The 22,366-nt window shown below is 42.1% G+C and overlaps 1 protein-coding gene across 1 annotated transcript in view; it reads left to right on the top strand.

Moving 5' to 3' along the window:
• Nucleotides 1-22,366, top strand: part of kcnq3 (potassium voltage-gated channel, KQT-like subfamily, member 3) — a 273,404-nt gene that overhangs the window by 221,523 nt on the left and 29,515 nt on the right. Inside the window, 4 exon segments of the mRNA XM_034183094.1 lie at nucleotides 6,509-6,619; nucleotides 8,284-8,379; nucleotides 9,750-9,844; nucleotides 16,876-16,902. Coding sequence (XP_034038985.1) covers nucleotides 6,509-6,619; nucleotides 8,284-8,379; nucleotides 9,750-9,844; nucleotides 16,876-16,902 — 329 coding nt within the window.

Here is a 22,366-nt window from a genome sequence, read left to right on the forward strand (position 1 = left end):
CTGGATGGACATACTCCCAGGTACCTTCCAGGATCCTTGTGAGATTGAAGAGCTGGTCGGTTGTTCCATGACTAAGATGGAACCCACATTGTTCCTCTTCAATCAGAGGTTCGACTATCGGCTGAACCCTCCTTTCCAGGCCACTGGAGTAGACTTTACCAGGGAGGCTGTGTAGTGTGATGCCCCTGTAATTGGCACACACTCTCTGGTCCCCCTTTTTAAATATGGGGACCACCACCCCAGTTTGCTACTCCTTAGGCACTGTCCCAGACCTCAGTGCAATGTTTAAGAGACATCTCATCCAAGACAGTACCTCCACACCCACTTTATTTTAAAAGGTGTACCACCTCTGGATGTTTTAAGATATGCCATTTAACAAATTTTCTTTGGCACCAGTATAATTTTATTCTTTCACATTTCATTCAGTAAATCCCTTTGACTGCTCCCTTGTTTTTCACTCTTTGTCGCCACAGCATATCCAAGGTGGATCTGTATGTTGATTTGGCAGAGGTTTTCCTGTACGTCGGATGATCTTCCTGACGCAATTATACTGAGAATATTCTATGGAAAATAGGCAGGGGTGGGTTTGTTGAACTGGGAACCTTCCAGACACTTGGTCACTACCCCTGAACTACTTAGCATTTAAATAAAGATTCATAATATGATGTTGCCAATATGATCAAAATTCACACTCTGTAAAAAAAAAATCCCCTGAAGGGAAGAAATTCCAATGATCAGATCACCATGATCTACATTTGATCACGACATCGGATCATGTGGGGACTTTCCCCAACTTGCACGAGGGAGGCTGGGAAGCACACAGTGATAGCCAGTCAGAGTAAAGAAAGGCAGCATGACATCAGCTGGTTGTTGAACAAAATAAACCAATATGGTGGAAAATGCTCCAAAACAACTTCTTTCTGTCTAAATCAAATATGTTTATCATATATTTTGTAAAGGTTTGTGAGAAATAAACACTTCTAAATCTAAAAATAAATAAATAAATAACTGCTGTTTTTTTGTTTTTTTTGTAACCATGCCTCTGAAGTGATTTGAAGACAGCTTATGGATGTTAGTGTGCATCAAGCAAGTGGATCAGATCAAAGATCATTTCTAAACCTCTGTCAGGATTTGGTATATGCTTGTGTTTGATTTTAGTTATTTTATGTGTATGTGTTCTGTGGGTCTTTATTCTCTTGTTGCTCTCTTTCCTGCTTGGGCTTTCTCTGTCCCTATCTCTCTTACCTGTCTCTTGGTGCTTGGTGGTGGGCATGTCACTCTGTCTGGCCACACCCTTGTTCTGGTGCATTCCACACACCTGTTCCTAATCTGTAGCTCATCACCTGGGTATATATAAGCTCCACTGGTTGCACTTTTTTCTCACCAGATTGGTGCGCCTTGTGCCTTCTCTCCAGCTCTGTTCTCATGTTTTCGGATCACCTGCCTGTTTGTTTGACCACACGCTTGCCTGATGATTTTTGTGCTATTGCTTCTCCTGGACTGCCTTACTGTGTACTGACCCCAGCTAAGTTCTTTATTCAACCATTTTACCCTACAGAGCTGTGTTTTCAAGTCGTGCAGTTGTGTCCAGCCATTTCTGTCCACCACACTTAATAACCTCATGCATGTGCACTAAGGGTGTAACGGTACATGTATTTGTATTGAACCGTTCGGTACGGGACGTTCGGTTCGGTATAAGGCTGCATCACTGGCGAGTTCATGTTGCGTGTGTTTATGTTCAGTGTTGCCAACTTTGCGACTTTCTCGCTAAATCTGGCAACTTTCCAAACCCTCTTGTCGACTTATTTTCTCAAAAGCGACTAGCGATAAATCTAACTACTTTTCCTGGCTTTACTGGAGACTTTTCTGATGTTTGCCGATTGAAAGTGAAAGTCTCGTCTCTGTTGTCACAGAGCGGCAGCCTGCAGCAGCCTGAAAGCACTGAGCGGAGGGTTATCTACAATCCTCCTCACTCAGACTCGCTCAGCCTACTGACCTTGTTTGCTGCGCTGTGATTAAATAGTCCCCAGACTTTGAGAAGCCCTGGCCTTGAGACGTTATTTTATTTTATAAGTGATGGCCAATTTTAATGGCAAAATGAATAAACAAACCAAGAATCAAGTTTATTTGTGGTTCTAAATATTTTTAAGGTGGTTTTACTCACTTTTTTGACTCTCCCACAATGTTTTTGTTTTCAAAACTTTATTTAAAAAGATATATTAACAAACATTAAATGAACTGTTACAACCCCAATTCCAGTGAATTTGGGACGTTGTGAAAACTGTAAATGAAAAAAGAATACAATGATTTGAAAATCCTTTTCAACCTATATTTAGTTGAATACACCACAAAGACAAAATATTTAATAAAAGAGAAAAACAGCTGGTGCAACAGAGAAATAGGTGCTGGAAGATTTAATAAGGTGCCAAAAACATGTTTTCGGCACCTTATTAAATCAATTCTATCTGTTTACACCAGATTTGTTTGTGCTATACAGAAGCATGGAGAACTCTCCTTTTTTTGTTTTACAAAATATTTAATGTTCAAACTGATAAACTTTATTTTTTTGTGTGCAAATATTTGCTCATTTTGAAATGGATGCCTGCAACATGTTTCAAAAAGCTGGGACAGTGGTATGTTTACCACTGTGTTCCATCACCTTTCCTTCTAACAACACTCAATAAGCGTTTGGGAACTGAGGACACTAATTGTTGAAGCTTTGTCAGTGGAATTCTTTCCCATTCTTACTTGTTGTATGACTTCAGTTGTTCAACAGTCTGGGGTCTCTGTTGTCATATTTTGCACTTCATAATGCGCCACACATTTTCAATGGGCATCAGGTCTGGACTGCAGGCAGGCCAGTCTAGTACCCGCACTCTTTTACTACGAAGCCACGCTGTTGTAACATGTGCAGAATGTGGCTTGGCATTTTCTTGGTGAAATAAGCAGGGACGTCCCTGAAAAAGACGTTGCTTGGATGGCAGCATGTGTGATGTACCTTTCAGCATTGATGGTGCCATCACAGATGTGTAAGTTGCCCATGCCATGGGCATTAACACCCCCCCATACCATCACAGATGCTGGCTTTTGAACTTTGCTCTGGTAACAATGGATGGTCTTTTTCCTCTTTTGTCTGGAGGAGACAACGTCCATGATTTCCAAAAACAATTTGAAATGTGGACTCATCAGGCCACAGCACATTTTTTCCACTTCCAGTGTTCCTGAGTCCATGCGGTAAGATCCTTTACACAATGATGTTGGTTTTTAATGCGGTGCCACCTGAGGGATCGAAGGTCACGGGCATTCATTGTTGGTTTTCATCCTTGCCGCTTAACGTTTAGAAAGTTCTCCAGATTCTCTGATTCTTCTGATTATATTATAGACTGTGGATGATGGAATCCCTAAATTCCTTGCAATTGAATGTTGAGAAGCATTGTTCTTAAACTGTTGGACTGTTTTTTCATGCAGTTGTTCACAAAGTGGTGATCCTCACCCCATCTTTGCTTGTGAATGGCTGAGACTTTTGGGGATGCTCCTTTTATACCCAATCATGACACTCACCTGTTTCCAATTAGGTGTTCTTTGAGCATTCATCAACTTTCCCAGTCTTTTGTTGCCCCGTCCCAACTTTTTTTTTTGAAACGTGTTGCAGGCATCCATTTCAAAATTAGCAAATATTTGCACAAAAACAATAAAGTTTATCAGTTTGAAAATTAAATATCTTGTCTTTGTGGTGTATTGAGGATTTGCAAATCATTGTATTCTGTAAGAGGATTTGCAAATCATTGTATTCTGTTTTTATTTACATTTTACACAATGTCCCAACTTCATTGGAGGTTGGGGTTGTAGTAGAAAGAGGTAGAAAATAAAATAAATTGTAAATTGACAAAAGTCAAAAGGATTCTTTAGCATTAATTCTCTTTAAAAATCCCTTATAGAGTGTGACAGTTTTGGACAAGTTAATTTTTCTGGCACAAAATATGAAGGTTGAATAAAATTGAACAGGGCTTCATACTGGAACCGTTGTGCTGCTCTTTACTTGTGGAAAGGTTTTGTTAAAAGCTGTTTACTAGGAATGTATTTTTTAATAATATTTCATACATTTGTTGTTTATTTGAGAACATTTTATTTAACTTATTAACAGGCAGCACTTTGCAATTATTTTATTTTCCTGTTTGTATAATGTTACAATAAATTGTTGGTTTAAACAACAAGCAAGTTTACGTTTTGCATTTTGTTCCCATAATGTGCCGAAAATGAACCAAACCGTGACCTCAGAACCGAGGTATTTAGCGAACTGTGATTTTTGTGTATTGTTACACCCCTAATGTGCACGTATGCTTCCTCCTGTAGATGGCATTAAAAGGAAAATGAAATATTCCCAATCGAATTCCCTCCAGATAAATATGTTCTCTTTATTAAAATGAGCTGACTTAATTGGTCACACATAATGATATCACTATCATTATGTGTGCTGCTGCACATCATCCAGGAAACTTTTTGCCATGTTGCATTATTTTTTGTACTCGAAATGAAAATTGGGCACTGCTTTGCATCTCCAGGCGGCCCAGTGCTCAGACTCTCCACATCAATCCAACACGTCTGACTTTTGAACTGTCGGTGCTCCTCAACCTGTATACATACAAAGACATGCACCGTCCTTAATTCTTGTGCTCTCTGTCACTGCTTGAAGTAACTCTTCATCAGTGCTCACTTTGATGTCCGGGGAAATTTTTTGTAATCTCTTTGAAATGGAGGTGACATCACATAATATTTAGATTAGGTCCATGATACATGACGTCCTCTGCTCTGGAAGTGGTAGTACATTTCCACATAATTCCCACCAACAGGTGATTCAGAATTATAGTGATTCTGGCCTTTTAAAAATTGATTCTTGTGTTGCAAAATTAAATATCATGATCTCCCCAGCCTGATACACATACATAGGCCACATACATAGCACCTCTAATGCTGCGTTCACACCGGGCGCGATGCGTGCAATGGCAGCAACAGGTTGCCATGTAATCCCTGTGGAAGGACGCGCTGTGGCACCACAAAAGTTCAAGCCACACAACGCATTGCGATACACGCGAATGAAGCACTGCGAATGAAGTGATTTTGAGCGATTGGCACATTTGTGGCACAATATCGCATCGCGTCACCCTCCTCCCCAAATTGAAAAATCTGAACTTTTTCATCTTGTCGTGCCATGATGACCAATCAGGGACTGGATATGTAATGACGTGTAGCTGTCTGGAGTTTATACTTGATGTGGACATGTCCTGTCTCTGGCAGCCAGCCTGTGAGCAGGACTTGTGTCCCTTTTGTCCTTTATTTCACAATTATGAGAGAGTTTGTGGGGAGAGCAAGCAGCGCAGCAGCAGCAGCAGACAGTTTTTTTTTTTCTTTGTTTACATGTGCGTGTGCGAACGAATCATGCATGAAAATAATTTGATTAACTACACAGATGTAGAATAAAACAAATGGTGACTGGTTTATAACACAATGATGACAGAGGTTGAGGGGAGAGCGAGCAGCAGTGGTAGCAGCCAGTTTTTTTTGTTTTTTTTTCATTGTTCACATGTGTGCGCCTGAACAGGACAGGAGAGGCGGAAGGACTGCTGAAAGCGGCCGTCATCCAGCAAATAAGCTGTCATCCAGCTCCTGCAGCAAATAATGAAACTCCCCGAACTGAGAATGTCTCGTGAGGATGTTTTGAACACTGGGATGGCACCCCTGGCGACGTTTGTCAGCTTTCCACAACAAATAGAGCATAGCAACTCGCTCCGTGTGATCAAGGTCTGCCATGGTGACTTGACTGACAGCCGGCGAGCGGAATGGAAGCGCCTCCTGTTTGATGACGCATTGGGGCAAATTTTTACAGCGAAAGCAGAGCGACACAATGGCCGATGGTGCCAGACGAAGGAAACGAATTTGTGGCGTCGTGCCCGGTGTGAACACGGTGTAAGAGTATGATAGATAAATAAATAGATAGATGGATGGATGGAGTTATTGATTCTATCACTAGCAGACCAATCTTTTTTTTCATATGATCTGAGAACTTATTTTAATTAAAGATGAATGTTGTACCATTAGTGCTTGTTAGTTTCCTTGCTGTTTCACAAGTCCCTTCTTTTCAAATGGGCCAAAGTGTTTCATGTTGAAGCTCATAATTTCTCAGATATGTCTGTCTTTGTGATGGCAGAAAAGATTGTTGGGAAGACAACACGCGCTGTAACACCAACAGGCTGTCGTTCTGCCAGACGAGAAGGGCACTCAGAGAGCGCATTCCTCTGCCAGAGCTGAACAGTCCTTGGCTGCAGTGTTTATATTAATATTATTATATCTTTGTTTCACAGATTTCATTGACATGTGAGTTGTTTCACGGAGTCCCTATCAGCTGTGAAGCTGCAGAACAGAAGAACAAAAACACAATCAGTCATTCAGATCAAAGTCAGCCACAGGGGAAAACTGAAACCTTTAACGTTTGATTTTTATCATGTTGCAGATCACGCTGACCACCATTGGTTATGGAGACAAAACTCCAAAGACCTGGGCTGGGAGACTGTTAGCTGGAACCTTTACTCTGATCGGAGTGTCTTTCTTCGCTTTGCCTGCAGTAGGTAGACAGTAAATAAAAATAATAATATTAAAAATAATTCTTATTCACTATGCAAACAAACTGGCTTATGGACAGGAAATTCTTTTTTTTATGGCTCAGTTTGCCAAGACCTTTGTGAGCTTTTAAATCAACAGATGTTAAATAAAATAATCTTTTTACTATGTTGCTACAGTGTAAAATGTGGACTTGTTTTAAACATTGACTACGTTTACATGCAGCCAATAACCCTTTCATAACTGGAATATTAGCAATAACCGGGTTGCGCACGGCCATGTAAACACCCGCAAAAACACGAATATGCTCATATTCCAGTTTTTAAAAACCTGAATAAGACCCCTGGGTTACTCCTTTTCTAACCCAAATATCAGGTCATATAAACGCGCATCGGGATATCCCCATAGAAAGGAACATTATTTTGTGTTCTGCGCATGTCCTATCCGCAAGGAATCTTGGTCTTTTGAGTACGGCAACTACTTGTATGAGGCGCACGCAACCCACCAGACACCACAGAAGAAGATAGAAACAGCGCATTGTGTTCTGCGTCCTTATCAGGCGGGCCGGTCGCGGCACCGGTCGGCATCACCTCGATTGCTCTGCCTCCGATGCGCTTACTGAGTCTGCGGGCTCGGTAAGCGCCGCAGCGGGACACTCACACCGCTCCCCTCTCTGCTGTGCGGAGATGCGCCAAATCTGGCAACAGGTCCAGAGACTACGCTCGCTGTTTTGATGCGGAGGCAGCCCGCGAGGATAGATTTCTTGCGGAAAAAATCCACAGCGCCGCAGGGTCTCAGCTGCGTGGCCATGACTTGGATTCTTTGCGGGTCCCGCGTCCATACCCCCGGAGGCAGTGAGTGAAGGGAGAGCATGCGCATTGTGTTCTGTGTGTGTCTGTTTATCATCTACTCACCCAGAAGAAAAAAGAGAGTGTTTACACAGGCGAGAAAAGTAAGAAAATGTTAATGCCTGTTTGAGAAAAGTGTGCAGTGAGGGGTTTTACACGAAGCAGGATTTGCACAAACGCCAGACCAAATGAAGCACCGGTGGAAGACGTGCATCGCTGTTTAGATGGGGATACTCCAAATGATACCAATGACCATGTATACAGGAGTAACTCTGTCTGCTTAAGCATGTAAACGGGTTATTCCTAATGATTTAGAAACAGGAATATTGACCTTAACCCGAATATTAACGTCATGTAAACGTAGTCAATGTATCTGTAATTTTCTTTTAATCTTTTCTCGTCTTTTAATTTTCATGCTTTATATATATCTTTTGTATTATTTCTTGAAATATTTATTTTTGTATATATCTGAATTGTGTTGTATGGACATTATTATAATTGTTATTTATTCCTGGGTCAAACAGTTACTTTTCAGTAAATTTGTAATTTTTGAAATATACATTTTTAAAGTTGCTAACTGAAGTTTGCTGTTTCTGAGCAGAATGTGACAGTTTGTAATGAATCAAGTTGTTGCATGCTGAGTCTACATTTAATTATTAGTTTTTAATTGAAATTTTAAATCAGCCCTGATTTTGGACCAGTGTACATATCAGGAAAAAAAGAAGTCCTACAGATTTTTATTCCTGGTGGTTTTTATGCCCAGTGCACTTTACAGCCCATAGGGGGCAGTGTTGTTGACTGTTGTATTTTGTGGCTGCAGGGGATTCTTGGTTCAGGTTTGGCTCTGAAGGTCCAGGAGCAGCACAGACAGAAACACTTTGAGAAGCGCAGACATCCAGCTGCGGGGCTCATCCAGGTGAGACAACACTGTGCAGCACAACCACATCTGAGTGTTTCCATGACAACAGACAAGTGTCAGTGGGAAACCCTTGAAAGACGTGTATGGTGCAGATTCTGATACAGTAAGTGAAGGCTGGCTGTCTGGCATATCAGCCCAAAAGCTCGGTAGAACAGTTTGAGTATAACAGTGCTCTCAAACTGTGACCAAACACACTGTGCAGGTTTTCATTCCTCACAATCACATCAACAGGTGAGATCACTAATTAAACCCTCCCCTTTATGCAGAGTGGTTTGTCTGCGTCTGCAGGGTGGCCTTACCATTGCACAGGCCAGGCATCATGCCGGGCCAATGCTGGGTGTCACCAGCTCTGAAGATTTCATAGCGTTTGTCTTAAAACCATAAAAGACAGGGTCTGTGTCCATATAGTGTTTATTTCTTTTCTCTAAGCGAAAACAGCGAAGCACAGAAGCAGAGAACAGCAGATCGAAGCGCTGCTTCCTTCCTTGCTTCAAGTAGACCTGCTGCAATCTGCAATCAGCGTAGAGAAATAATCATTTTCCCAATAAACACCCTGCCTTGGAAAAAATCAATGCAAGCGATGCAACACAATTTCAAATGTCAGTTGAATCGATGCACTCACTTTGCACACATTTGTATTTAGATACCAATTTGTATTGATTAATCTCCACATGCCTACTGCATATGCGCAATTCTCATGTACACAAACCTGGGCGAAACAAAAACAAACTGCTTCCGGTTTGTCATTCGGCAGGCCAGCTGATAAAATTTTTTCCTGAATGCGCTTCACCGTAAAAGCCTTTTAAAATCAAAGCAGTGGAGACTGCACATTAAAGACTTTTATTGTGAAAGGTTTTGTTGTATTTGCAGCTCTCTGTGTTGCTGTTGGTATGCTGAAGTGGCTAAGCTGAAGTTAGTTTTCTTAAAACAGGTGGTTTTTAGCATGTTTGGCGGGGTAGTCTTTTAGAATTGTACCTCCTGATAGTTTCAGTAGCAAAGATCAGGCGTCTCATAATTATTGAATCAATAAATGGTGCCTTTGATCCTGAGCTGTGGTTAAGTGGTGCAGAGTTCCTCGAGAAAACCCAAAGACCAAAAACCTCTCAAACCCGGTGCCCATTTCCTCCCCACATTGACTCTACTTTAATTTGAGGAGAAAAATGTCGACAAAGAAGAAACATGAGACATTGTGGCGCCAACAGTCAGATCCTCATGAAAATGCTGCTGCTGAAAACCTGAACCTTTTTGACCTGAAACCAGTCGATACCCAACAGGTCCTCTGAGAGATGGCTGAGTGTGAAATACACACACAAATACTTCTGTTACTTGCAGTAATTGTATTTTTCCTGCTCTCTGCTGTTTTGTAGTCTGCCTGGCGATATTATTCCACTAATCCAATCAGGGACGACCTTATTGCCACATGGAGATTCTATGAAACAGTCATTTCTCTGCCATGTTTCAGGTATGTTCCACTGTACCCTAAACACTCGCACCATGATGCCAAAGCACCATTTAGCTCATCCATTGTGCTGTGTTCAAGCATTTGGATGAAAGCTGAAGTGTGAACTAAAACAGCCTGAGAACAAAATAATTAATTGAATTCTGACTAATACTTGGGTCAGAAAGAATTCAGCCATTTCCAGTTGTTGGCACAGAACGTCTTCCCAATTTCCAAAACTGAGGAAATGGGGCCCGATTTATTACAATAGCAGTCCAAATTTGTGTGTTATACTACGGTATTTCGATGATACCCAGTTTCTGCAGACTACATCAGGATACAGACACGGCCCATCACACAAGTGCACAAAGTAGCCAAATGCACACACATACTCATGTACCCTATGTAGCCTATGCGCTAACCTGGTGGTTATTACCTGGGGGTATTACCACACTAAGCTATGCGCCTCATGCAAACTGTATTAATCTCCCACTTCTGCCCCATGTTCAGCCACTGCACATTGCTGAGCATGATAGCTCTGCATTGTATGTTAATTTTAGATTTAACTGTTACCTTGCATCAAAATAACTGTGCAGCATTGAAGCAGCAATTAGGGATGTCCCAATCCGATCACGTGATCGGAAATCGGGCCCGATCACGTGGTTTCAGACTTGATCGAATTCGGGCGTTGCATCCCGATCAGGAATCCGAGATAGATTTTATCCTCATTATTTTGATCAGTGCTATTTCAAGCTCATTATTGCAGAGTAATGGGCCTTTCATGCGTTGGAAGCGTCAGAGGCGTGAGACACGTTGCTTTTTAGAGGCGTCAGAAGCGTCGCTTTAGCTCGGCTTTTGACGCGACGCTTCTGACGTGAGCGTGCATTGCCGCTTGTCGACAGGCTGACGGGGTCAAAGTTAAACCTAATTTTTTTTTTTTTTTTAATTGAACAAACGAAATAACATAAGATGTTATGTCAACCGGACATTCTCACACACGTGTGCGGCTGAAACCAATTCCAGAGGAGAAAAGGGAACAAGAGTTGCGCAGTGAATTTGGGAAGAAGAGATGGAATTGTAACCTAGACAGAGGTGGGGGGCGTTACGCGCGCAAAGTTTCTTTCGTAGAACTGTTGTTTGTGTGTTTACACGCTCAGCCTGATGCCTCAATGGAATGACAAGAGGATGATGGACACTTTCCCACCGAAACTCATACTCAGTCATCCTTCGTGCGCAGCAGGACTCGGTGCTGACCAAGTCCTCAGGACGACGATCTGTCATCTGATTAACAAAAAGAAAAAAACAAACTGTCCTGTGATCGTTTGTTTGCAAAACGGAGCGAGAGATGGTGTGCGCACGAGCGACGTGCACACTCATCACATTTAGTAGCGCATCTTAAAGAGCTTCCATCTTCATTCACGTTCACTGTGCTGCTCTGAACTTGTTGAACACTGATAAAGCATCAGAGGGGTACACTGAGGATTGTCAGGACGCAAATGGAAGTTTTTTTTTTTTCCTTTTACTTTTCAAGTTGACTTTTGAACTTTCGACGCTCTGAGCTGTGACGTAGCTTCACGCTGTCCAATAGGAACAGGAATAGGAATACTACTGGCAGAAACCACTGATCTGTACAAATGGTAAATGGACTGCATTTATATAGCGCTTTTCCATCTGCATCAGACGCTCAAAGTGCTTTACAATAATGCCTCACATTCACCCCGATGTTAGGGTGCTGCCATACAAAATGCTCACTACACACCGGGAGCAATATGGGATTAAAGACCATGCCCAAGGGCCTTTAGTGATTTTCCAGTCAGGCGGGGATTTGAACCACAGATCAGTGCAGAAACCACGTGTCTGAAGAAAAATCCTTGGAAATGTTTTTTGTTGTCAAAATTTCTGATTACTGTTTAAAAAACTTTAGAACACTTGGAATTAAAATAGCTAAATCAATAAATGGTTCTGTAGAAAACTTTCATCTATAAATTAAAACCACCTGTTATTTCAGATTAGATAATTTCTTGTTTAACATATGGAACCTTAGGCATTTATTTTTAGACAAATAAAATAACATGGAAATTTGTACATTTTTTTAGGTCTGGTAGATTATTACTTGACTGTTCAAGCTACCTCAAGGAGAAGTGCACTGTTTAAGTGATTAATAATAAAATAAGGTGATTAAAATGAGATTATTATACGAGGTCTGTTAGAAAAGTATCGTACCTTTTTATTTTTTTCAAAAACTATATGGATTTGATTCATATGTTTTTACGTCAGCCAAGCTTGAACCTTCGTGCGCATGCGTGAGTTTTTCCACGCCTGTTGGTTGTGTCATTCGCCTGTGGGCAGGCTTTCAGTGAGCACTGCTCCACCCCTCTCGTCGTTGTTTCATTGCAAGGAAATGGCGGAATGATTTGGGCTTTTTTTCCATCAGAATTTTTTCAGAAACTGTTAGAGACAGGCAGCTGGAAACCATTCGAAAAATTTATCTGGCTTTCGGTGAAAATTTCACGGGCTTCACAGAGAATAAGGAGTGTTACTACAGCTTTAAGGACGGCCCACAATGGCGCATGGCGCGCCGCGCTCTGAGCCGCCATCGAGAGGCAGACACCACCACATCATTTCTAAACGGATGGCTGTGTGGAACCGGGACCGTCGTGTGCAATTTCTCTGGTTATCACAAGAGCTGGACATCAGCCATTTTCCGGCAGATTTCACTTTTAACAACAGATTTTGTCAAGGAAAGCCGAGTGGAGGCTTCGCGCATCACGACCGATTCGCTGATGAAGCGAGACAAAGGAACACCTCCGTTTCGGAGTGTTAGAGGACAAGTTGGGACATGCCTATCTCGGCTTTCAGTGCTTACCAGTCGAGTGAGTATAAGAGAAATTGTGGAGAGCTGGGCAAGTTAATGGCCCCTTCACATATAACATGAAATTGGGCAAATGAAAACCAAGCCAAAAACCCTGAAATAAAAAAAAAAACGAATTGGTAAACCTCAAAAAATTCTAGCTGCTGTCGGGAGGGACAGCTGTGTATGGATGCCATACGATCCTGCGGCGACAGTTTTGTGCATGCTCGTGTGCACGCACAGTGTGACCACGTGAGAGTTGTGATACCATATTGTGCTCACACAGCAGTGGAAACAATTAAATGTTGTACAAATGTGCATAAATTGATGCAAATGTGTAATGACCAAATAATGAGAGAGCACAGAACATTATAAGAATGAATGTACTGTTTAAATGTAATAGCCCTTCACACACAACACAGTTGAGGTTGAATGGCGCATGAAGGAGGAGTCGAATGCCACTCGTGAAAAATCGAAGGTGCCTCGAACGCCTCATACAGCAGTCGCCACAACCATTTGGCCACAGCACATGCACTACATTCTCGTGTTGCTCACGCCGGAAACCCATTCGAGCAGTGGGCAAGATGAGGTCGCACTGCCATCTGATCATGCTCACAACATTTGCATGGCATGTCAAATGCAGGTTAGACAAGTCGTGTCGCGGCCTGCACAAAATCATCGGCCATGTCGATCCCTGGCTGAATGGTGCATTCGAGGCAGCCTTCACACCAACAGCTGAATGATGGCGAATGGCGTGTGAATACCCATTTGACCCATTCTCGGCTGGAGTCCAGGTGCCACCCACAAACATCCAACACCACTGGCGGGGCACTTAGAAACTGTGGGGCGATTTGAGCAGTGAGGCTGAAAGTAGAGAGCAGGCGACCACTTTCAAGCTGTAGTCCAGGTATTTGAGAGCTCAAAGGGCAGTCAGAGTGTCGTATCTGTCCCCAAGCAACACAAATGGCATGGGAGTGTGCCATTCACCCCAGCAACACCTCACCCCACCCCCTCCAGACAACAGAATGGCGTGCGAGTGTATTGACACCCCCCCACACACACACACCCATTGATCCAACATTGATGAGGTGCGGCTGAGGTGGCGAAGGCTTGAAAGGTGGGCTCGCTGCTGGCTTATGATTCCACCTCCAGCGGGACATGGATATGCCATGATGGGTGTTCCACAGCTGTCAGCGTTCCATCATGAACATGACAGCCGTCCAGATGTGTACCCTGCGCTGGACAGCTGTTGCACTCCGGCCACCATTCAAGCCTTTGCCACCTCAGCCACACCTTGACAATGTTGGATCACGGTGTGGGGGACAACGACACACTCACACACCATTTGCGTTGCTCAGGGGCAGACATCACACACTGACCACCTTTTGAGCATTCGAATACCTGGACTGCAGCTTGAAAGTGGTCGCATGCTCTCTGCTTTCGTGTTGGCCCTGCATTTTCTACGTGCCCCACGTGTGGTGTTCAATGTTAGTGGGTGGCACCTGGACTCTGGCCGAGAGTGGGTCAAATGGGTACTCGCACGCCATTCGCCATCATTCAGCCACTGGTGTGAGGCTGCATCGATTTCACCATTCGGCCAGGGTTCAGTGTGGCCGATGATTTTGAGCAGCCTTTGCCTGCAGCACGATTTGTCCGACCTGCATTTGACATGCTGTGTAAATGTTGCGAACACGATCAGTGGACAGCGCAACCTCATCTTGCCCACTGTTTGAATGGGTTTCTGGCGCAAGCGACACAAATGCATGTGTTATGGCTGAATGGTTGTGGCGACTGCTGTATTGGAGGTGGCTCAGATTTTTCAAATCCTCCTTCGTACGCCGTTTGGCCTCAATCGTATTATGTGTGAAAGGGCCATAACTTTCTTTATATTTTGGAATGTCATGGTGCACGGAAGGTCAGTTTTGAAAAGTAGTATGTTAATATTAAAAGACAGTAGCATGTGGTCAAAAAAAAGGATATGATCTGCTTTACAGTCAGAAGGGGAGATACCAGTGCAACAGACCAAGTCCAATATATGTCCTTTAGAGTGAGCTGGAAAGTTCATGAATTGCCAAAACCCAAACCTGTCTAAACAGGATGTAAAATTTTTGATGACTGGATTACTGATATTGTCAAAGTGTATATTTAAATCCCCCAGAAGCATTACATGTGAAGATAGTGAGGAAAGATGGGTCAGAAATGCAGAAAATGCAGAATGCAGAAAAAGTCTTTGTTAGACTTTGACGTGTTAGACTTAGACATGTTAAATTTTACATGTCATACTCATGTATTGAGTATGACATGTAAAATCAAGTATCTTGGGCACATCGTCACTGCAGACATGACAGACAATGATGATGTCTATAGACAATGCAGAATGTTGTATGCTCAGGCAAATACACTCATGCGTAAGTTTGGCTCCTGTACTGATGAGGTAAAGCTGACATTGTTTAAATCGTACTGTACACCCCTGAATACGGCTCACCTCTGGACTAACTATAGAAAAGCCAGTCTGCAAAGGTTGCAGGTGGCCTACAATGATGCCTCGCGTGTGCTTTTGAGGAGGCCACGATGGACTAGTGCTACAGAGACCTTACAGGCTGTACTAAGGACTGTGATGTACAGTTTTATTTGTAGACTCAACAAGTCGGACAATGAAATCATAGTGGCACTCACAAATATGCAGTTCAGCTCCATACGATTCCAGTCAAGCATGTGGAAACACTGGCATGGCTGTCTTTTGAAACTGTGAATAATTATTGTTTCTTCTCTGTTTTGTCTGTCTTTTAAAATGGACTACGAGTCTGGAATAAAGTTTGAATTGAATTGAATTAGGCTTAGGTGGATGATACACTTTTGCCACAGTTGTTTGAACAGTTCCAGATAACTGGGAGACCATTGACTCAAATGTTATTTCCCTTGGTTCTTTCTGTAACACTGCCCCTCACAAAGTATAAACTCGAACTATTCCGCATTTTTAAATTTATTCAAAGTCACAGTGAAAAAAAATATCAGGGCTGGATTCTGTAGATCTTCTCTCACAGATGAGATCCACCCTTACTGCATCCCAAACAATGGACACAAACAGTTTTTATAAAGCATTTCATAGGTGTGACAAAGGCGGACCTTATTTTGCAAAATCCTTTCCTTATTGGCCCCCGTGGGCATTTGAGGGAGGTCCAACCTCCTGACCAGGACCCGCACAATAACGGAGCGTATGCTTTATAATGTAACCTGAGTCTCTTTGTCCTAAATGGTAAAAAGAACTGGTTAAATCCCGATCTACATGCACATTCCAAGAGAGGACAAAGGAAAGTAAAAATAAGAGTGAAAACTAAGAATACAATCCTAAATAAAATAACTACTTTAATACCAAAATAAGTACAAGTCAAGAAAAACAAATAAAGAAAACCATAATTGAACACACAAATATATCTAACACAAAGGTATTGAACACCGGAGTGAATGCAGACGAGACTCTCCAACTCTCATGGTAGAGCATAGTGAGAATCCTCCTCAGCCAGAGTCACATGGTTGTGCATTTATCCTGATCTAACAAATTGTTCAAAACTTTCTCAATTGGTCACAACGTTCTACAGCGCTACTATTACCACAGATTAGACTTTTTCATGTCACAATTGATTATCAGTTTAATTTTTGTGCCAAAAAAGTGCACAATCAGGTGTCAAATATGTGTAATGGATACCAGCTTTACATGGAGAGTGTAAGAAATGCTTGTAAACACTACAACTTGTGGTGAAAAACAGTCTGAAACACGACAACCCACAACTAGTGGAAATGTCAACATGACGCGATCCACCACCTGCTCCTGTGACATTCAACCAGCGAACACACAAACTGTCTTCCCTTGTTTATTTCAACGGAACTGTGTCATTGAGTCAAGACAATACATGAGATCCAAAAATAAACATGCTCCATTCTGGCTACATGCTAATTCCCCTGAGGGAGTCTTCACAAGGGTTAATGATTAATTGATCTAATCTAATGTAGCTGGCTAGCATGGACTGTAGTGTCTACACTAGGCTAGTTAGCTGATTTGGACAGGTAACTTTGGTAATCTCAAGGAAATAACTGTCTGTTTTTAAATTAAGCAACTTCTTGTAATAATAATTGATACTAATAAATGATTGTTTATTTTTCTACTTTGTGTTTTCTTTAAATTGTGTGTTCTCTCCATCCAAAGGAAGGATCATCTGGAGGTCATGGTGAGGTGGGTCAACAAATGTCACACATCACTTTATTAACCAAAGAGCTGAAAAGAGTGATGCGACTGTCCTACATTATCCTCCATTTGTATGAATTCAGCTGTTTCATTGAATCTCTTTGGTAATGACTCCAGTGATGATGTAAAAGCCAAAGTGATCTTGAGCTGTCATCACATTTAAATACAAGGTTTGCTTTAGGAACTGATGACTGTATTTTCTGGAGTAGATCGTACTCCGGCCACCTTTTCTGTATTATCAGCTCTTTAATATCAGATTTTTAAAAATATTATTGTTGTGTGCTTTTATCACTGCTATTTATTCTTTTATCGGAGATCATTTTGTTTAGTGCTTTGATTCTTATATAAATAATAATAATATTGATAATAATCATCATCATCAAGAAAGTGATTTTTTTTATTTGATTTATTGTATATGACGTACTCGAGTACAAGTCACAAGATCTCCCAAACTATTAAAATAATATACTCCAGAAGATATGGAAGTTAACATTCAATCACGAATATTTTGTCTGTCATTGTGCTAAAGACTATTTTCATCAGTAGATGAGATAAAAATTAGAATGATGGATTAGCAACAGCAGTTAGCTTCGACCTTACAAGTGATAACATTGTTGGACTGTTTTAATTAACTAATGACTTGTGTTGGGAAAGTGTAGGAACACGGACCCACAACAGGGGGCGCAAATGAACGGACAATGGAGTAAGTCAAAATAACAACGCTTTACTGTTGTGAATGTGCACAACGAATACAACCAATTACAGAAATGGACAACAGTCAATTCACAAAAGTGTCGTGTGGGCAGGCTCGAAGATAGGAGACGCCTCTCCAAGGTAAGACCGGAACCACACGGCTTCCTCCGCCACAGGACCCCGGGTATACTGGAGCCGCCAAGTCCCGAACTCCCAGGTGGCCACTGCCTCCGCGTGTCGGACCTGGTACTGCTGGCGAGGAACAAAGAACAGTTAGATGGGGGCGCGTTTGCACCCAGAACTCCGAACAGCAGGAAAGGTACCTCCACCTCTCGTTGGGACAGTAATCCAATAAACTAGCTCAGTCCAAAAATATGTACTCTGTTTGCTTCGATATGTTACCTCTCCGGTAGAAACGATATCTCGGCGATGAGGTGGAGATGCCGTCCTGCTGATATACCCCACTGATGATTGCCGTCAGCTGTCTCAGGTGATGGGTGACAGCTGTCACCGAGGCTGCTCCCGTGAGGCGGCGGCGCCCTCTGGTGCCTGGAGCCCGCACTCCAGGCAGGGCTCCCTCTGGTGGTGGTGGGCCAGCAGTACCTCCTCTTCAGGGCCCACACAACAACTTGATTGTTATTACTGAACCAGATCATGATCCAGATTTAATCAGCTTTTCTCTGGCTGTCTGGTCCAATGTGTTAAGAAAATCTTCTGGATTTGTGCATTTGTGGCTCAGGTGGTGCGAATTTACTTAACGTTTTAACAGTTACCACACAGACATTTCCAAGAAATTATTAACTCAAAAACATTTTCCTGTGGTGGTTGTTCACAGAGAATCCTCATATTCACTTATTTTTATCAATCAAAGATATTTGTGTATTGTAACCATCCACTCTTCAGTTTTATTATCTGAATCACATTTTCTATTGAGGGAATTTTAGTTTTTGCAAAGAGGTTACAATTTGTGTGTCCAAATATCCTTGAGCAAAGAAAGAGAGGAGTTTCTGACCTTCACCATCGGCGTTCTGAGAACCTTCTGGTCCTGGATTTCATGTCATATGTGGCCTTAAAGTGGCTTAGTGTCACGCATCAGAACTAGTGGATGGAGGCAGATTACAGGGAGGCGTTCTGCTCCGACGCCTTGTGGCCTTCGCTGATCCGACATGTTCAGGATTAAGTTCCAGCTGCTAAATGCGAGTGAGCAGCAACAAGAGGTGCTCTGACACAGAGGGAGTCTAAAATACTTCAAGAATGCACTCTGATCTCCAAACCCGATTTCAACGCCAAACACTCAAAACGCCTCCCACAATAAACTATGACACAGAGTCCGTTTGTCCTCCTCACTGCAAAACAATCAACAAAATGATCAAAGTTGTCTGTCTTATCAATACAAAATGAATTTAATATGACAACATAATGTTAATAACAACTGCAGTGTTTTAAGATGCTGAGATATTATAATATTTACAACAAATACTTGATGATTGCAAGTCAAAAGGCTGAATATAGCGCCACCATGTGGTAAGAGATGGTGAGGCCAAATACATGGTCTATTAGAAAAGTATCTGACCTTATTATTTTTTTCAAAAACCATATGGATTTGAATCACGTAATTCCTCCGCACGTCTGTGTCAATGTGCCGAAAAAGTGCTGATGTCCACGTCTTTTCACAATTCCTGTGCTAGTCAGACGACGTCCCGGATAAAACACAGCATCCAGTTTGGAAATGAACAGCACATTCCACTGTTACAGGAGTTTTTGTCATGGAAAGAGGAGCGGAGGCTTCGCGCGTCGCGGCGGTGCCGCATGGCGCACAGCAACGCCGTGATGAAGCCTCACGGGACATGTTCTGGCATGTCCAGGCACATCCACAATTTCTCGGATAATCACTCGATGGAAAAACCACCGACAGCTGTCTGAACGCCATCTCAAAGCCGTCCTGTGAGACCAAAACGGAGGTGGTTTTGTCTCGCTCCAGTAGCGAATCCATCGTGACGCGCGAAGCCTCCGCTCGGCTTTCCATGACAAAATCTCTTGTTAAAAGTGAAATCTGCCGGAAAATGGTTGATGTCCAGCTCTTGTGATAACCAGAGAAATGGCACACGATGGTCACGGATCCAGACAGCCATCCGTTTAGAAATGAACAGCCGCTGGGGGCCGTCCTTAAAGCGACAGTAACACTCCTTATTCTCTACCAAGCTCATAACATTTTCACCGAAAGCCAGATAAATTTTTCTAATGGTTTCCAGCTGCCAGTCTCTAACAGTTTCTGAAAAAATTCTGATGGAAAAAAAGTCCAAATCATTCCACCATTTCCTGGCAATGAAACAACGATGAGAGGGGTGGAGCACTCCTCACTCAAAGCCTGCTCACAGGCGAATGACGCAACGACAGGCGTGGAAAAACTCACGCATGCGCACAAGGGTTCAAGCTTGTCTGACGCAATCACACGTGATTCAAATCCATATGGTTTTTGAAAAAAATAATAAGGTTGGATACTTTTCTAATAGACCTCGTAGATCAAAAGTTTGGAATTTGTTTCTCTAGCATCGGCAACTATGAAGCGATCATTAAGATTTGTATTTTGTTGCTATGACAACGCTGTGAAAACACTTCAACATATTGTTCTCTCGATCTGAAAGCGGTTGACGAGAAGCGTGTAGCCACTGAACGGGGACACTGCCGCGGTATGCTTATGTTTCTGTGTGGAAATCTTTACTGTCTTTCATATAATGTTGTGGATAAACAACCTGAATGATGATAGGATCTGCATTGAAAAGGTGTAATAATCAATCGATTACTGTATTGACTGATGAAACACGTATTGAAATGCTGGTTTGGTGGATTGTTGAGTTTAAAATAGAATCAGGGTCCGTTTTGTCTGAAATTTCAGACTTTTGGTGTTCAATGGAAGAAGGTGTAATTTTCTGCGGTGGATGGGTTGACGTGGAGCAGTGAATGCTGGGAAGGCAGAGCTGTGGGAGATAAGAAGCATTATTTATTCTCGTTGTGTGGCCACGGGATAATCACGCATCATTTTCTGCTCTTTCTGCAGCGTCCTTTTCTGCACATACAGGCTGATATTGTGTGTCACTGCTGTGGGAGCGAAGGTGCTCAGAGGCTCTGGTTACGCTGCCTCGCCGCCTCTTCAAGGCACACAGGAGTCTTATTTTACCCACCAAGCTCGGCTTTGTGTTGCCAAATATTGGCAATAAAAGACTGATTCCTTCTGACAGCACATGCTGGTGTCATTATTTTAGTAACCTGAAAGGGATTTTTTTTAATCACACAAAATGCCCACTTTGCATCCTAAATCAACTCTTTGAACATCAACCTCTGTTTATGTCTTAAATCAGTGCTTTGAACATCAACCCTGCTTTACGTCCTAAATCAACGCTTGAACATCAACCTCTCTTTATGTCCCAAATCAGTACTTTGAACATCGACTTGTCTTTACGTCCTAAATCAACGCTTTGAACATCAACCTCTCTTTACGTCCCAAATCAATACTTTGAACATCAACTTGTCTTTACGTCCTAAATCAAGGTTTTGAACATCAACCTCTCTTTATGTCCTAAATCAACGCTTTGAACATCAACCTCTCTTTATGTCCTAAATCAACGCTTTGAACATCAACCTTGCTTTACGTCCTAAATCAAGGCTTTGAACATCAACCTCTCTTTACGTCCCAAATCAATACTTTGAACATCAACCTTGCTTTACATCCTAAATCAAGGTTTTGAACATCAACCTTGCTTTACGTCCTAAATCAGCACTTTGAACATCTACCTCTCTTTATGTCCTAAATCAGCAGTTTGAACATCAGCCTCTCTTTATGTCCTAAATCAGTGCTTTGAACATCAACCTCTCTTTACGTCCTAAATCAGCACTTTGAACATCAACCTCTCTTTATGTCCTAAATCAGCAGTTTGAACATCAACCTCTCTTTATGTCCTAAATAAAGGCTTTGAGATCAACCTCACTTTACGTCCTAAATCAGCGCTTTGAACATCTACCTCTCTTTATGTCCTAAATCAGCAGTTTGAACATCAACCTCTCTTTATGTCCTAAATCAAGGCTTTGAACATCAACCTCGCTTTACGTCCTAAATCAACGCTTTGAACATCAACCTCTCTTTACGTCCTAAATCAGCACTTTGAACATCAACCTCTCTTTATGTCCTTAATCAGCAGTTTGAACATCAACCTCTCTTTATGTCCTAAATAAAGGCTTTGAGATCAACCTCACTTTACGTCCTAAATCAGCGCTTTGAACATCACCCTCACTTTATGTCCTAAATCAACACTTTGAACAACAACCTCTCTTTATGTCCTAAATCAACGCTTTGAACATCAACCTCTCTTTACGTCCCAAATCAACACTTTGAACATCGACTTGTCTTTACGTCCCATATCAATGCTTTGAACATCAGCCTCTCTATATGTCCTGAATCTATATTTTGAACATCAACCTTGCTTTATGTCCTAAATCAACTCTTTGAACATCAACCTCGCTTTACGTCCTAAATCAGCAGTTTGAACATCAACCTCGATTTATGTCCTAAATCAACACTTTGATCATCAACCTCGCTTTATGTCCTAAATCAACACTTTGATCATCAACCTCGCTTTATGTCCTAAATCAACACTTTGATCATCAACCTCGCTTTATGTCCTAAATCAACACTTTGAACATCAACCTCTCTTTACGTCCCAAATCAACACTTTGAACATCGACTTGTCTTTACGTCCCATAT

This window comes from Thalassophryne amazonica, chromosome 12 (assembly GCF_902500255.1).
Source record: "Thalassophryne amazonica chromosome 12, fThaAma1.1, whole genome shotgun sequence".
NCBI lineage: Eukaryota > Metazoa > Chordata > Actinopteri > Batrachoidiformes > Batrachoididae > Thalassophryne > Thalassophryne amazonica.